Below are 17,888 nucleotides of genomic sequence, written 5' to 3'. Positions count from 1 at the left end.
TAAACTGTCTTGATGACTGATGATGTCATACCAATTTGCTTTGTTATGTCATATGACTAACAAGGCGTAAAAAATTAACATTAGGTCTTATGTAGTGTTTCCAAAATTTTAATTTTTTAACATATTATAATTTATCCTCAATTAATTTATTTTTTTAGTGCAGCTGTTAATATTTTAAGTTAATATATTTTAAACTAATTTTTATGTTTGAAGCATAATCAGTGGAACAAAAATCGGCTTTGTCTGTTGTCTTTTTGGCCTTGTCTATATACCTTTTAGTGTATGAAGATCGTAACTTTAAAAATAAAAACTACAACTCAATTTATTTACGTAAAAAAATGTAAGGCACAAACAAAAAATCTTAAGATGTGAAAACATCTAGCGTCAAAAACAATAAAAAGGTAAATTCCAGAACTTTAAAGGTGGAGTTGACAGCTAAACAGAACCAGAATTTTTAAGTCATTTAGGTGAAAAATTTAAAAAAATTCCTAAGCAAAAAAGGACTTTTTAAAATATTTTTAGGCTAAACGCGTTCTCCGAAAAATAAGGTATGTTTACTAAACCAAAAGTTAGTTAACGATAGTCAAAGTACTTTAATGAAAAAAATGAAACTATTTGGCATAAATGAAACTTATAAAATGGCGAACAACGGAAAAGTATAATTTTTTATTCTATGTGGTAAGAATTCTGACTCCATGCTTCTACTGGGGCCCCATTTCCTTCAACTTTTGGTCCTCCGATATCTGAATGAGAAGATCTAGCTGAGGAGCCAGATGCTGGATCTCTGGTTAAAACTCGATTCCCGTTTTTCTAAAAAAAAAAATTTTTTTTAAAAAACTGAAAAAAAATTTAATTACCTACACATTTAACTTTTTAGATACAAACTGTTACGTTTAAGAACATTTTGTTTTTAAAAAATAGTTAAGGTTAGAGTACATAAATATAATCGCAAACTACTGTACTAGCAACGATACTAACAACACTCTTGGGTTTAATTCCTGTTACTAACAAAATAATCAAAACAATCGCTAACTTACCGGTTGCATTTCGATTCCAACTCGCCGAGTTTTCCATTTTTTTGCAAAGAAACAAATCCATAACCCAGCTAAACCAATGACGATTAAAATAAAAATTACCGGTATTAAAACAGATAGCAGAATTTTTTTGCGCCTTACTACCCAATGAGGATTTTTTTGTACAGTCATGTCGCCAAAAGAAATATTATTTATTGTCATATTGTTCGTATTGTTGATTAACAAAGAGGTAAAGTGTGTTGTCATATTCGCTGTACTAGGTAAATTTGCAGAACTGTTGGCTGTGCTTGTTGTTATTTTCAAAGTGTTTTTAGAACTAGAAGTTGATAAATTTTGGTTAAATATAGTTTGAGTAGTGACTTTTGTAGAGGCTACTGTGGTTTGATTTACATTACGTTGTGTAGTAACTTCTTCAGCAGTTGTAGGTATAATTTGACTTGTTGTAGTTGTCGGAAACGGTACATTTCGGTTGATTATTCGTCTAGAACCAGGTTCATAATCATCGTACAGTGCACCTGAACCCTCCCCAGGAACTAGTTCACCAAAACCACGATAAAATTCCGGGTAACCGTCATATGGGTCTATTACAGGCCTGGGCAATCCAGTAAATGGTTGACCATTGAATGAATTGAACGGGTTTGAGTTAAACTCGGGAATCGGGGTTATGACTGAACTGTGCTCAGGGTCAGCAAACTGATTTTTGTTCGGGATTTGATTTTGTAAAACACCGCGGTCGCCGGCAGAAAATCGGCCACCGCCTTCACCGAAGCCTGTAAGAAAATTTTAACAAATACAAGTTAGTAAAAAAATTAATAATGAGTTCAAAAATTTTAACTAAAGATTTTACGTTTATTTTTTTGATTAACGCCAAAGATAAGGCCTTGTGATAGGTAAAACCTCTCATATCAAAGATAAATAGTTTTACAAAACCAAAAGTTTAAAAATATCTACCTTCTGAGATAGGAAAAATAGGATTTCCAAACAGTTGCCTTCTTTTGCGACTTAAACTTTTTCTTTTAACGTTGTTATTTTTAGTAGTTTGTAATAAGAATAACGCTTTACTGTGCGTCAACTTGCTTGTTAATTGTTTTATTCCAAGTAGGTATGATTGTTTATAACTCTCTGTGGCTACCTTGCGGTTTTCTATAAACGGCTCAAACTTGAGATATTGTTTTGAGTTTGGTAAAATGTCTAAAAAATTAAAATTAATTACTTTAAAAAGTAAAAATATGAAGTAAAATAATTTTAGATAGTTTTAATATTTGATATTAGATTCTCGCAAATAAAACAACAAAGTTTTTAAAAATTAAAAAAATGTTTAGTACGAGTTTAAAAGTTTAAAAGCAAAAATAAAATGTCATTTAACCGTCCCTAGTATTACCGAAATTTTAACCTAATCCTAATATAGACAAAGGCAGTAAATATTTCAACTTTACAAAGGTTAACGTGCCATAAAAATTACCGTTAAGCTTAATATTTTGTAATACTGGTAATGCTTTAATTTTAGGAATGCATAAAAATTGGTGACATAAATAATGCTACAAAAATATGCAATTTTAGGTATTTGATACATTTAAAAAATAGTTTTCAATATGTTTGTAATAATTTTCATTTAAAAATAAATTGAAAATTTGTATATATTTATTTGTACCAGCATTATATAAAGTACTTTTAAAATTACCAAAACAGTTAAAAATAAAAATAAAGTATAATTTTTTTTAATAAAACTTAATTTACTTTAAAAACTGTAATTTTGTATATTCAATTAGGTAACTAAATTACAGTTTTTAAGTTTGGAATTTTTAAACAGCAGCCTCTCCAATTATTTCGCAATTATTCAAAGGCGTTTTCGGTCGGACTAAATACAAATTATTCGTTATAACAAGTCATTATAAACTTTTATACAACTGCAATTATAGCCTTAAATATCACGTTTTTGATTCTACAATTTGTCATAATATAAATCGTTTGATTTCGAAGTCATAATTTTAAATTTGAAGAAAAAAAATTGTAATTTAAGGAAAATTAAATGCCAGTTTTCGAAATTGAACCTAAATTTATTTCCGTTCGAAAATTCGAATTTGAAATTTCCGCGCCCGCGGTGATTCTGTCAAATTTGACTTGCGATAAAACAAACTGTGACGTAATAATAATAACAACAAAATAAAGTCGATATTAGTATTATTTACAATAAAATACAACTTAAAATTAAGTTAACCTACTTTTTAAATCAATAAATCAGAAACAAGGTTAAACAAATATGTTTATAAACAAAACAAATGTTTAAATTGAAACTAATATTAACTGACACTATAAGAAAATCTTGAAACCTCTTTAATGGAGGTAGTTACCCCAAGTTCGAAGGCGAAGAACCCATGGGTAAAAACACCAAAAAAACTATAAAACTGTTCAGTACAATTTCTTAATCCTACAAAAATTTATCCAAGCGTTGCAGAACAAGAACGCTCGCTAAAATACCCATATTAACCTAAACCCTAAAGGTCGGTGACCGATGTTCTAATACTAAATATATAACCAAACTAATAACATACCTTGGCTACTAGTTGTTTCAAAAAAAAGTATTAAGACCAGCAAGATTAGAAATAGTTGAAGTAATTGTGATTTGATGTCTTTTAAACAGTTATAAAAATTGGAAAACATTTCTTCAACATCCTTTTCGATATGAGGTCAAGAAGTTGAGAAATTAAAATTTCATTTTTAAAATACCGGTTTATATAAATTTTTAATTCAAAAACCTACTAATAAGTAAAACGAAAATATAAAATTATGTATTTTTAGGGTTTTTGCTAAATTTGTTATAACTTTTAGTATTTTAAAATCTTTTTTTATAACTAATATAGTTGAATTTATAACCCGACAATTAATATAATATTATTCGTGCTACTTTTTGATTTTTTTAAGTTTTACGGCTCTCCTACATATTTTATTAGTTTTAAGGCTCTAAAATTTCTGTAAACCAATAAAATTAGCATAATCTAAATATATTTGTTAATCTTTTAAGTCTTTTTTTTCTCAAATAGCCTTTTTTTTCTCAAAAACTTTAATATAAATATTTAACAAGTAGTTGGACTTATTGACATACAGCGCAAATATCTCTGCTACTTTGTACAAAATCTTTGTTAAAACATATTCTAACATTATGCTACTCAATTTCAAACAAAAGATTTATTATTTTTAATACGTATAATAACTGCCCTTGTTAAATCATATTATCTTTCTAATTTTTATCACAATAATTTTACAATCTTCATCAAAATCAAACCCAAATAACCTTTGTTTCTATAACGGATAATTGAAAACTTATCTTAAAAATAACTTTTATTAATCCTTTAACATCTCATATCATGAACAGTACATAATAAGTCCTACTTAACTGCTTAAAGCTTATAATAAATGAAGGGTGTGTTTTTAAAACTCTACTATTTCAGATTTATACTGGTAACAGACAAGAGTACTGTATAATAGCACACTGTGATTTTTCAACGAATTTGCCCCGCGGCCCTGAGTGGTTATTTATCATAGGCTTGGTCTTTACGCAGAAATGTATGTACATTATTACCTCGTAATTTCATGTATTTTTTTCTTGTCACATTACTCAAAAGTTTATGTAATAAAAACATCTCTTATTTTTGAAATCAAAACTTGGTTGATATTTATAAATTATTGTTTTAATTTTTGTCCACCAGAAATTATTTGTTGTTGTATAAATATGCAACGTTTTGTAGTTTAATTATATATAAATAAACAACAAAAAGTATAATTATGGGTATAAAATATATTCTATTTAATTAAATCCGTTACATTAAATTGCTTTTTGATTTAGTATTTATTGAAATACAAATATTAAAACATTATTTGTAAATTATAAAGTCACTTTGAAAAATTGCGAAATTTTAAACAAAAACCTAAATTTCGAACAAATTTTCTTCTAGATACGCGAAGTGTTTATTTAAATTTAATTTTAGCTTCCATAAGTTTATCTACGTTTTAATCAAATCTAAAAGGCCTAAGTCACGTGATATTTGAAGTAATGACGCAATATTATCTTGTACCTACGCAAAACGAAATTGATATCTAGGATTTGGTCAAATAAATTTGCCCGAATAAGGTGAAGCTTATAACTAATAGCAATTGGAAATAGATAAAGACACTTAAAAAAGTCAAACAAATGGTTTAACACATTAAGATAATACTAAAAATAAATGTATTCGGAAGAACTATGTCAAAGATATAAAATGAATAACCTCACTACAAACCGAGCATATTAAGAAGGTAATCCAATTAAAAAACGGCCATAATTTGACTGCTTTAATTACAGCAATCGAAAACCCAAACCGCAAAACCAAAATTACAGGCGAATTTCGATCAAATTTACCGACTTAAATTCTGATTAATTTTCTCACCTAAAGTGTGGTTAAAATTGTTTTCGATACAAACATGAACTTAAAACCGATGTTATAACAACAAATACCGACTTACATTTACTGCGACTTGACTGTGCCAAAGTATATGCTACCCTCGGGGTTTTGTAAAGCCTAGCCTTGAAAGTATAATTTAAGTAATTATTCAGCTGCTACTATTATTATATAATCAGTTGGACTAAAATACCAATGTAAAATTTGCATAATTCTGTTTATTTTTTTTTTTTTGTAGCTTAAAAATCCATTTTTTATTCGGATTACAATTTCAGAATGAATTAGAGATTTTTTATTAAATGTCGTTACCTTAAAACTTTACGTTTGTATTTTGTTAACCTTCAATAATTTTTTGACATACCAATATAACACAAAAAATTTAAAAAAAAAATTTTTTTGAATTTTTCTATCCCAAAATTTAATTATTCATAAAATTAGCTTTTTAGGATCACGTGATTGTATTTTGGTTTTGAATGGAAAGCGTTAGCCTATTTAAATAAATTAATTTATAAAAAAGTGCTGAACAATTTATTAAATTCGCGAAGTTTTTGATTTACATGATATTTCTTCTGTTATTTTTTAGGTCGTCAAATATATTTATAAGACAACCAAAAGCGTAAAATCAATTTTGTATTTTCCTAAAATCTATTTTGTCGGCATTAATATAACGTGAATCAATTAATGTCATTGAATTTTAAATGAATGTTTTTATAACGAATTAAAGGCAGTTTTTAACAACAATTTTATTGATTTGAAAAAAAAGCCATATTTTTATTTTTCTCACATATTTTAGTTTAGAAATTTTGAATTAATTTTGAAAACATTTTAATTTTGTAAAACTGTAATCAAAAACCAAAAAAAAAAAAAACACATAACAATATATCTACATTCTTCACCTTAAAAATTTTATTTTAAAACAATTTTAAAGCACATTTTGTTCAACCATAAATATAAGATTTCGAAGTCTATCTTTTTGTTCTTGGTGCTCTACTCGGCAAAGCTTTTATTTCGCTTACATTTTGAACTAATAGAAAAAAATTAGTTTATTTAATTAATTGTAAAAAATGAGTAACTTAATAAAAGTTAAATGCACATTATTTAATGTAAGCACTATTTAATGTTTATTTGAATATTGGCATGCCAATCAAAATGTGAAATAAATTTTATTTAAATATTTACACACCTTCTGATTTGTAAATTTTATTTTTAGTTTTAACAGGTTGAGGATAATAAGAAGGTGGATTTAAACTTCTTGTATATCCTGGTAAATAAGTCGATCTAAATTGAAATCAAATGATGAAAAAAGTTAGACTAAAAAAATTTTAAAAAAAAGTTATTTACAGTAAATTAACTTTAGTTGTAAATTAAACTTTGGCTAAAACTCAAGCCAAGGCCACAAAAAAATTGTTATTGAAACTTTGCAATTTTTTTACATATACAAGATAGGTTGGCCTAGCTAATTTTTCTAACTCCGCAACGCCAACTCGCGTATGTGTTTTTGCTAAATTTTACAAACCTTGACGCTATAGTAGAATATGGCCTTGTTGTAACATGCGCGTTTAATAAATGATTTTTGGAACGGGATGAAATTGGTTTCTCTAATCCAACTCGTCCAAGTGTGTTTCCTCTTAGTTCAGGAGGCACTAGATAGTACAGAACCCAGTAACATTAAAAGAAAAAAATGGAATAAAAATTATATATCGAAAAATTACCCCTAAAATATCTGTTAAGAATTAGAAAAAAACTCGCTACCAAATTTTGCTACATGGGCTCTAAACAAAAATTTAAAAAATATGTAAATTTTTTTATTTTTAAATTAAAAAAGGAAAACTACAACATTTCGTACATTTATTTTTATCTTCATCGTTTTTATAACATGTGCATTTTCCTCCTTGTATACAACATCCAGTAATGCATGCGATCATTATAACTGCTACTATTGGAAGGATTATAGGAAGTATAACCGCATCTTAAGAAAAGATTAAATATTGTTTTGTTTTAAAATAAAATCTGTTTTATATTTATTTAAATTTGTGACAAAAAAAGGATATTTAAGAGTTAAATTATTAAACAAATCAATATAATTTACTTTGAGGACAAAAACATCATTTTTTAATATCAAAACTTTTTTAGTTGTAATAAAATTCTAAAAGATTTAAATTAATTCTTCAAAAATTATTTAATTTAAAAGCTCTTAAAATTGTTTTTTCTGTAATATTGTAAAATAAATAACAACAAAATATTTTTACCGTCATCTTCAGCAGTATTAGCTTTTGTGCTTTCAAATAATAAAAAAATAATCAAAATAATTAAATATTGGAACATTATTACTAAACTGTAAAAAATGTTATATTATATAAACTTTTGCGTTAGACTTTAAAAAAGACACAACATCTATAATACTTCGTAGGCGGATTGTAGTGTTTATATATACCGCAAAAAATAGCTTCACAAATGTAAGTAATTATGTATATAAACTAAATTAAAAAACCTTTTTGATATTTGTAAAAAAAAAATTTTTTTGTCTTATTGACTAATACGCGAAATACTGTATACAACTTTACTATCCCTACCTAGCAGCTGCATATATTACAATTATTTCAAATCATAAGCAATAATGACATTTAAATAAATCTATATTCGACCCTTAATATGACGTTTCAATCTGGCCTGAGGTTATTTTGAAAAGAACAAAACACGTCTGCAAAAAAAATGCGAAAATACCAATGTTATTGTTTGTGTTAATATTAATATAATTGAACTATACAACAAAAAAACTTTTAAACATATTTAATTTTTTGTCTATTTATTTTTGGTAGCTTCTACTAATTAGTAAACCACAGATTCAATTCTTTTTTTTTGCATTTAAATTTGGCCTAAACAAAAGATAAACTTTATCATACTAATAAATACTGCTTAAAACTGTGCTTAAGAAGTAACAGTTAAAAGAATAAACTTTTAACTTAACTTTTATTATATTTTATAAGTAAAGAATGTGTGAAAATCCAATTAGAGTTTACCATTTTAAAGTTGTGACAATATGATTGCAGTGATCAGCAATTTAACAATTAATTGACTGCAACGCCCAAGCCTCTGGTTAGACATTAAATACCTTATTGCAGTAAATACCCCATTATGTAAATTGCTAAAATATGTTGCAAAAGTGTATAAAATTCTAACAACTTTTGAAATAACCTTAAATATTTTTTTTACCTTATGATACTGTATAAGATTTTGAACAATGTTACATTTAAACTACTGTTTATCAATTATATATTTTGTATCTAGTTTTTAAATTTTATTTTAAAACATTTGGAATCGAACAAATTTATTCTGAATTTCTTGATCTAAAGAACTTTTTAGAATAACACAAAATTAGCAAAAAAATGACAGCGGCTTTTTTAAAACAAAATTTCACAATTAAATTGCTACAAAAATTAATTTTGGTCTCTTCAATTTAACAAAAATAAGTACCATTAAAATGGTTAATTTAACACCAATTAAATATTTAAACTACCAAATACAGTAACAAAATGTCCATTTTATATACATGTAAACAAAAATATGAATTTTTTTAGTAATTTTGGCTAAAAATTGGCTAAATTTTTTATTAGGCATAAAAGTATGAAAATGGTTTAAGAAACATCATTGAAAAAAAGCAAAGCTAAATATACATTATTAAATTCCTACATAAGCAGCATTGTAAATTTGAACTTTATTGAATTATTTTAGCAAAGTTTTATACACACAAAAAATGTTTTTTTTCAAATGAGAGCCCGTAACAAAAAAACTGAAAACATCACATTTTAAATTCATTTCACTTTTTTTTAAATAACTAACTTAAAAATAAAAAAAAATCCAAAATCAAATCTACTTTCTTGGAAATTGATCAAAAAACTTGAAAATTTTACTCAATATTTTGTTGAAGCCATTCCGAAATTGCCTTCCCATCTCTCTTCCACCAATCATCTTTCTGTCGAATTTGCTCGATCGATTGTTGAACTGTTCTTTCTGCTGCCATTGCTGGATTCTTGTTAAAGAAATCCTAAAATAAATTTAGGTTTCAGGTTATTACATTTATATATAATGTAGCTTAGAAAACAATATTTACGTGTATGTCTAATTTATAGGCTTTTAAAATAAATAAAACTGCCATTTGTGGTGCGTGGGTAAATTATCACTGGCAAACATTAGTTGAAAATTGTGACCATATTACAAGAATTAAAATCTTAACTGTAGGACGAGCTAAAACTAATATAAATATCGTTTTAAAAAGCAATACAAAATATAATCAAGTTACCTCAATTTCATCAGCTTTCTCTTTTGTTCCAAAATGTTCAGTAGTCATCTACAAATGAAAAAGTTAACATATTTAATAAAACAACACTTAAAAATTCAAAATCTCTAATTAAGTTTTTATTTTAGTAAATATATAAATAGAGAGTAGGAAAAAATTGGAAATACAGCTAAGAATATCAAATAACAAAACTTTAAACCTAGGTAATGCCTAAAGCTGTATATCCAAATAAATTAAACCTTAAACAAATTTTTTTTTGAATTTTTTCCTAATTTTTGTTTTGGATAAGATTTAAATAATATTTATACTAACAACTATGAAGAAATTTAAAAATCTTTAATTACCTTAACTAAGCGAGCAATTAGAAACATCCCTTTGTACATTTCATGAAGTTTTTCCCAATTACTTTTACAGAACTCCCATGCCATATCTCTTCCCTTCTTATGTTTGATGGCAAGTGAACCAATCACAAAAACCTTGTCATTAGATCTAACTCGATCCTAAAAATAAAGAAATCTTAAAATGCAAGAAAGAAAGGGATTACTTGTACTTTTGTACTTTACAGTCCTCGCCAATTCTTTGTCATATATTTTACGGTCCTTGCTAATTCTCTCACGTATTTTACAGTCCCTGATAACTATTACTCATACATGACAGTCCACGCTAATTTTCTCTTGTACTTAGTAATTTTTGCTAACTATTTCTCGTACTCTTTGGTTTACGCTTTTTTTTTCTTATATTTTACGGTCCTTGCTAAAGCTCTCACATATTTTACAGTCCCTGATAACTATTACTTATACTTGACAGTCCTCGCTAATTTTCTCTTGTACTTAGTAATTTTTGCTAACAATTTCTCGTACTCTTTGGTCCTCGCTTTATTTTCTTGTACTTTACAGTCCTAGCTAATTCCCTTTCTTGCTATATAGTGTTAAGTTTTATCTAAGAACGTAAAGAACATGGGATCCAAAAAAATTTCCAAATTATTAACTTGAAAAATAATTGTTATTTTTTAATAATTATTTTTTACTGACCGACATTGCAAAGTCAAGGACTTCCTTAATTAGTTCATCTTCTTCTGTTGCTCCCAAACTTCTCTCGATTCTGTTCTTCTCCTCATGAAGATCCGCATCATTGTGCATCTACAGGGTAGAGAATAAAACAGTTTTTTTTTATTTTGGTAAAAGAAGAATTTGGGAGTGTACAATATAAAAAATAAAAAACCTAACAGCAATCAATTTTTGATTTAATGTAAGAAAATAAGTTCAAAAGGATTATTTTTAACTTTTTTGCCAATGAAAAATCATAGTCAATACAATATTATAACAGAAATTTACAAACAAAGTTCATGGCAAAAAGTAGCGGGTTTATATAATTTATTTCAAACTGCTAAACACTTAAACAAAATAAATAAATTTTTTTATACTTTCAATAAGGTTTCCAGATCTTTCCTTCCACCATTCGATAAAACAATTCCATAAACTGGGCCTCTCAAGTCAGCATTTAAGGTACAAGAATTATCCAACTATTTAAACACAGCGTTAAATAAAAATATATAAATTTTTTTAATGTATATACACCCTTAATGCAAAATCAAAATAACTAAAAACACATTAAAGTAGTTAAATTAATGAAGAATTTAACACAATAAGATTAATCTGTTAAAAAAGTAAAAAACTAGTTAAAAAAAATTAAAATTTACTACAGACCTAATATTAAATCCTATTACTGGTATTTTAAAACAATTTAGGTAATACAGTAGTGAAATGGTTAATAAACATGAAATATTACTATACCCGATAATACCCTAAACAATATAACTTAATAACTAGCAAATAACTTACATGGGTGCTCAACCTTTTAACAGATTCATCGACAGTTTTTTTACATCCACAGTTTCCCATTTTTGAGATCATTAAACTTCTTAACATACTGTCAAGGTGACCTAATTTATAAGTAATACAGTAACATAAAAAAATTTAATTTAAAGTAATTTTGAAAACAAATTTTTCCTAAGTTAGGAATAAAAAAATATTGTCAAAAAAGATAAAAAAAGTTTTAAATAGCATAATTTAAAAAAATATATTTTCTTAAATTAAGAATAAAAATATCTTTGTCGCAAAAAAAGTTAACTTACCCTCTCCCTCCTTAGGATCCCATCCTAAATTATCAGAAGTTTGTTTCAAAAGTTTCAGAGTGAAAAGTTTAAAGTTTTCGTGAGCAGCGTCTTCGTTCCACAAAAGTTTCGATAGAGAGTCGATCTTTGCACTAACATCACTCCAAACTGTATAGTTGGTTTCATTCTCATAAGCAGCAAGTGCTGTTAAGAAGTCAGTGGTTGGAGCTAGACCTGATGATGCCTAAAAATAAAACGAAAAAATTATAAAAAAAAATTAATTAATTCTATATATAATGAAGCTTTGTGGACAATATATATGTATATAGCCGATCAAATAAAAAAAAAATGCCTTTTGTGATATGCAAGTAAATTATTGCAGGCAAATATTTGTTGAGAGTTGCTACATTCTTGCAACAAATAAAATCCTGACTGTAAGCCAAGGTATCAACTAGTTAATAAAATAGAGTTTAACTATGTCTATTAAAATCTAATAATGTCTGTTAAAATCTAAAAAAAAGTGACCAAATGCTCTATTTTTTAAAAATAATTTAACATTTAAGTTTTTTTTTAATTTGCTTTTTAAATAAAATTTTATACACAAATTAAGTTAAAGTAATAACTAACCAGTGCAAAGAGATCACTTTGAAGCCCAAGACGATCTCTTGCAGGTAAAGTTTGGTTCTTCACAGCAGGAAGAAGAGCCTGGAGTAGCTCCGAGCTGTACTTGGTTCGATAAAATCCATAAGTTCCCGGGTTAACTTTAACCCAACTATAACAATAAAAAATATTTTTAAAAAAATTAGAATTTTAGATTTGTATAATAAAGCAAAAAACATATGCATATTATTAATAATTTTAGATGTTTTTACCCAACTTTTGAATATATTGACAGCAAATTTTGTTATACCTGTTTCTGGGCACATTATCAATCGTAACTTCCGTTGTTGGTGTTTCCATTAAAATGCTTTTTACTGCTGCATGTGGTGATGCTTCAGTTGAGAAAGAAACTGGAATCGACCACAAGCTAGCACTATCACCTGCAATATTTAATTTAAATCAGTTTTATTAAAAAAGTAAAGTAGTCCGGTAGTGTGGTGAAATGGTCATAGCGTTGGATGCCGAAAGGTTTAAAAACCTTTACCCTTAAGGGGATATGAAGAAAAAAAAACAATAGCAAAAAATTAATTTAAAAAAAAAATATTTTAAAAAAAAGTTAAATTTATATTAAAGATAAAAGGTAATTTAACTAACCAACTGTTTTCTTTGAGTTATTGGCCCTGAACTTGGTTTGAGTAATAGCTAAAGTGATGCTGTTATCAGTTCTTGATTTACATTCAACATTCAACACAGGGTAACCCATTTGTTTGGTCCATGTTGTCATTACCTTAAATAATTCAAAATTTTATTTTAAAAATCAAAAAAATAAATTTTAATAAAAATAAATTTTTTTTAGTCTAAATTAACTAAAACCATGTAAGTTTTAACACCAAATTTAAAGAGTATACAAAAGTGTTTAATTAAGTTGCTGCAACAATATTTGAAAAACATTTTTATAGTTTACCTTCTGAACAGGTTTTCCACTGGATTTACCGAGAGATTCCCATAAATCTTCAGTGAAAGCATTCTTGTAAGCATGTTTGGTTAGATACTCATGCAAACCTTTCTTAAAACTCTAATAAAATAATGTAATAAATTAAAAAAATAAATAAATACCAATATTTTTTTAAAATAAGGTCCATTTGAATAATTTTAATTTAAAAAACTAAAGAATTTTTAATAAAAAAAAAAATTAAATTTTAGAACAAAAATTTTTTTCTAAAATATTAAAAAAATGTAAAAACTTTTTTTACCTCATCTCCAATCCAGTTGTGCAACATCCGGATCACAGAAGCTCCCTTGCTATACGAGATTGCATCAAATATCTCATCCACTTCATCCGGGTGACCCACAGGAATTTCAATAGGATGACTGTTGTCCAATGCATCAAGATCAAGAGCTCTAAAAATTTTGGATAAAAATTTTTTTTAAATTTTTTTTTTTTTTTTAATTTAGAAAAAAAATGTTATTTTATTTTAAATTTAATTTAATTTTTAGAAACATCCCTTAAAAAAATTTAATATTTTAAAAGAATTGTTATTTTAACACTCGGTATATAACACACACAGTAAAATAACCTAAACAAAACAAATTTTAATTAAAAAAAATTATTTTACAAAAAACAAGTTTATTAAAAGTTTTATTAAAATTCTAGTTTTTCCAGACCTCATTAAGTCATGGGTAACAAACTGGGTCCAAATATCAAACTTGGGATGACAATGATCAGTTGCAAGATATTCAATAAACGAAGCAAATCCTTCGTTCAACCACAAGTGAGTCCACCATTCCTATAAAAATATAAACTATCAATCTAAAGAAAATGCTTTTAACAACCAACAAAAATTTTTATTCTAGTTATGCTTAGATGGTTATACAATTACAACTTGCTTAACTTTGCAAAAGTTTAACAAAAAAAGCATTTATCAAGTATACTTCTCTATTTATTTAGACAAAAAAAATAAAAAAATGATTTTACTAACCAAACACAATATGCTTGTTATGCAAAAGTACCCAAAAAGATTTTTTTTAAATTGATTAAACAAAAAGTAGAATAAATTATTGTTACCATGGTGACTAAGTTTCCGAACCATTGATGAGCAAGCTCGTGGGAGACCACCAGTGCCACCCACTGTCGAGTATGAGCTGACGAACTCGTTTCATCAATCAGCAAAGCTGTCTCTCTATCAACATAAAATTATTATTTCAAAGCACAAAAAGGACAAAAAAATAGTAAAAAAATGTAATCACACATCCTTAAGAAAAAAAAAAATTAAACATGTTGTAAAAACAAACTTATATATATATTTTTAGATAGGTATTTATTCTCGATGTAGGAAGATCGACTTTTCGACCTAAACATAAAGTAACATCAGTTACTGACCCAGTCTTCAAGGCAGTTTGGAATATTATGGATTGTAATTGCCCAACAATTAGGCAGCTGATTAAGTTTTGGTTCAGCAGGAGTCCACACCGTTTATATCAATTTAGTCAAAGGCGCATGAGACCATAGAAGATCAAACCCAGGACTTCATGTAGTGAAGCCAAGTGTTCTGACCACTACACCATGTTACCAGTTATTAACTAACCTATATGTAACTAGCCCCCAGTTCTCCATAGCACCAGCACAGAAATCAGCGATTGCAATCAGATCCATTTTAGCAAGAGGGTATGGAATGTCAAAGTAATCCTTGTAGAACGGCAAAGCCTTGGTAGCCACCTCCAATGCGAATCTTCCCTGTTTAATAAAAAAATAAAAATTTCTTAAAAATCACAAAAATTTCACTTTTGCTTTTAAGCTATTGAAGGTAATTTGAGACCACTTTTGGACATTTTCTTTAGTGAAAATAGAACTCGGTATTTGAAATAATTGTAAACAACTTAACTTACCTGTTCTGACTTTCCAAGTGGTGTATAAACACGAACTTTAACACCATCACTAGAAGTATCTTCAACAAAATCAAATTCACCTAAAAAAACACAAACAAAAATATTATTTAAACAAAACAAATTAGTGTTACTTTTAACTGATATTGGTATGTGAAAAAGTGTGACAACTGTTTACTTATATTGTTTTTTTTTACTTATTTTGTTTCTTTAATTGGTAATTTGAAAATTTAACTATTTTTTCTAAAATTAAGTTAGTAGAGTACATAGTGTTAAATAAAGATATAAAATAAATTATTTTTGATATCTTACCAACAACAAAAGCAAGTAAATAAGTTGACATAATTGGAGTTTGAGCATATTTCACAACTTTTAACGATTTGTCCTCGCTGTACACTCCTTCCTCAATTACATTCTAAAAAACAAATATACAATTTCAATAAAAAGTAATTTCTTTGGCATGAGTAGAATTAAATATTAAACCACAGTATAAAGTATTAAATGTAATGTAATAACATTAAAATATTGGTGAAATACATAGGCCAATGTCAACTACAAATCCTAATTAAACAAGCCAGCATGGTGTAGTGATCAAAACACTTGTCTTCACTACATGAGGTGATGGGTTGACACCGACTGCTCTTATGTTATAGCACTCTCGAGTAAGGCGCTATGAACAATACGAAATCCTGCTGAGCCAGCACGTAATCAGCGTCTCAATTATCAGACAATTATAATCTATAATAACCTCAACAGCCAAAGGCAAATCAAGACTGGGTCGAAGTAACAAATATTACTTTATGTTAATAAAATTGACCTTGCCACATCAAAGATAAATAAATGTAAACAAAATAAATAATCACCATGTTGGAGAGGGCAACCAATTCCTTGGGAACCACCAAAGTTGCATCAAAAGTTGCTTTTAATGCAGGTTCATCCCAGCAAGGAAAACATCTTCTTGCATCAGTTGCTTCAAACTGAGTTACTGCTGCAAATCTTTCCTCGCCGTTGACAACATACCTAGAATAAAATATAAAAAAATCTATGCATAATGAAGCTTAGCCTTTATTTATTTTAAATAGTATTACTCAGTTTTATTGCTTAATTTATTTTTCAATTGTTTTTTAGGCTCACCAGACTGGCAGAACCTTAGCTAAAGACATTAAGGACATTTTAATTCGAAAGCAGTTGAATGTTAATCAGGAATTTTACATAATAATACCTATTATTTGTGCCGTAATGACTATATCATGTTGTCAAGTAAGACTTGAAACTTTGTATTAAATTGTGTATATATACATAATATGTTGAATAGTACATCATGGTAATCAAACTTTAAAAAAAGTCTTAACATACTTGCTTCTGTACAAGCCTTTCATTTTATTGTTCACTTCTCCCTTGAAATCCATCTCCAATGATCCTGCCCCTAAACAACAAAAAACCAACTAATAACTAAATACACATAATTTAAATAAAGTATAAACCTTTGAAAATTATATCAAGAAAACACAAAAAATTAATAGTTAAGACTACCAAGTATTGGAATTATTTTCCAATAATTGCAACTCGTTGCAGTAGATCAAAAGTTACAAAAAAAACGTAAAAAATTAAACAAAAATCCATCTTTACCAGTTGGCAAGTTCTCAGGAAATTTAATTGTTGCTTTTTCATGTTCAACTTCATATGAAACAACCCCACTCAATGACTTTCCATTACCAACAAACTTAACTGATCCAATGCTAATATCAACACTGTTTAAGATAACAGTGTCAGTGGAAGTGTTGACCTACAAAAAAAATGCAGTTTGGGATAATATAGATTATAAATGCCCGATAATTATACTGCTGATTAAGTGCTGGCTCAGCGGAAGTTTGTACCGTTTATAGCGCCTTACTCAAGGGGGCTACTACATAACAGCAGTAGGGATTCAACCTACAACCTCATGTGTGGTGTAGCTAGTGTTCCTACCACTACACCACGCTACTGGCAAAGTTGTGAAAATATGCTTTTTTTAAATGTTACTAACTTAGTCCTTATGGTTATCATTAAATTTTAAACAAATGGTAATTTATTAGATTATTCACCGAAAAGTTGACATTTTAAACCAATTATACAAACCTTAACTTCAATATTTTGCTTTCCATCAAAAACAAAATCTTTTAGCGAAGGTTTCAGCCATAAATTATAGTTAACAGGAATAACAGTGGAAGGCAAGCGGGCAAAAGGTTTCTTTTCGGAAGGCATAGTTGTTAAAAAACGTAACAAATTAGAATTAAATACTGTAACGTTAGCAGAACGAACTAAAACAGGAACAAAAGTTTGACAGCGTCTTATTTTTTGTAAAATAGACTGTAATACCAACATTTGTGCTCTAAAACAAGTTAAATATCGTACTAAGCTATACAAGAAACTTAAAAATCGGCACAAATAACTTTTACTAAATATATACACTAACAATATCACACGTTTGCAATGTTCAACTCACCGCCACTTACATGGCTTGAACGGTACCAGATAGTACCTAC

At 27.5% G+C, this 17,888-nt stretch overlaps 2 protein-coding genes across 2 annotated transcripts; both read right to left on the bottom strand.

Annotated features, from left to right (window-relative positions):
- Nucleotides 1-304: 304 nt before the first annotated feature.
- On the bottom strand, nt 305-3,785 carry LOC145743226 (uncharacterized). The gene is made up of 4 exons (XM_082561141.1): nt 3,587-3,785; nt 1,986-2,225; nt 1,038-1,804; nt 305-810 (listed from the first exon to the last, which is right to left on the bottom strand). The coding sequence occupies exons 1-4, from the start codon at nt 3,693-3,695 to the stop codon at nt 667-669; spliced, it is 1,260 nt and encodes a 419-aa protein (XP_082417267.1). The 5' UTR covers nt 3,696-3,785; the 3' UTR covers nt 305-666.
- A 5,385-nt stretch (nt 3,786-9,170) lies between these two features.
- Nucleotides 9,171-17,716, bottom strand: LOC145743742 (puromycin-sensitive aminopeptidase-like). The gene is made up of 21 exons (XM_082561779.1): nt 17,482-17,716; nt 16,993-17,149; nt 16,720-16,789; nt 16,227-16,383; nt 15,676-15,778; nt 15,367-15,446; nt 15,066-15,214; nt 14,546-14,660; nt 14,146-14,267; nt 13,734-13,881; nt 13,445-13,555; nt 13,135-13,267; nt 12,791-12,920; nt 12,508-12,652; nt 11,902-12,124; nt 11,609-11,709; nt 11,191-11,289; nt 10,799-10,906; nt 10,112-10,267; nt 9,771-9,818; nt 9,171-9,515 (listed from the first exon to the last, which is right to left on the bottom strand). Exons 1-21 carry the CDS (start codon nt 17,605-17,607, stop codon nt 9,378-9,380), a joined length of 2,619 nt encoding a protein of 872 aa, XP_082417905.1. The 5' UTR covers nt 17,608-17,716; the 3' UTR covers nt 9,171-9,377.
- Nucleotides 17,717-17,888: the final 172 nt, after the last annotated feature.

The sequence above is a fragment of the Corella eumyota genome, chromosome 2, assembly GCF_963082875.1.
Source record: "Corella eumyota chromosome 2, kaCorEumy4.1, whole genome shotgun sequence".
NCBI classification, from domain to species: Eukaryota; Metazoa; Chordata; class Ascidiacea; order Phlebobranchia; family Corellidae; genus Corella; species Corella eumyota.
Note: the sequence above shows the minus strand (reverse complement) of the source record. Positions and strands in the feature narration are given on the sequence as shown.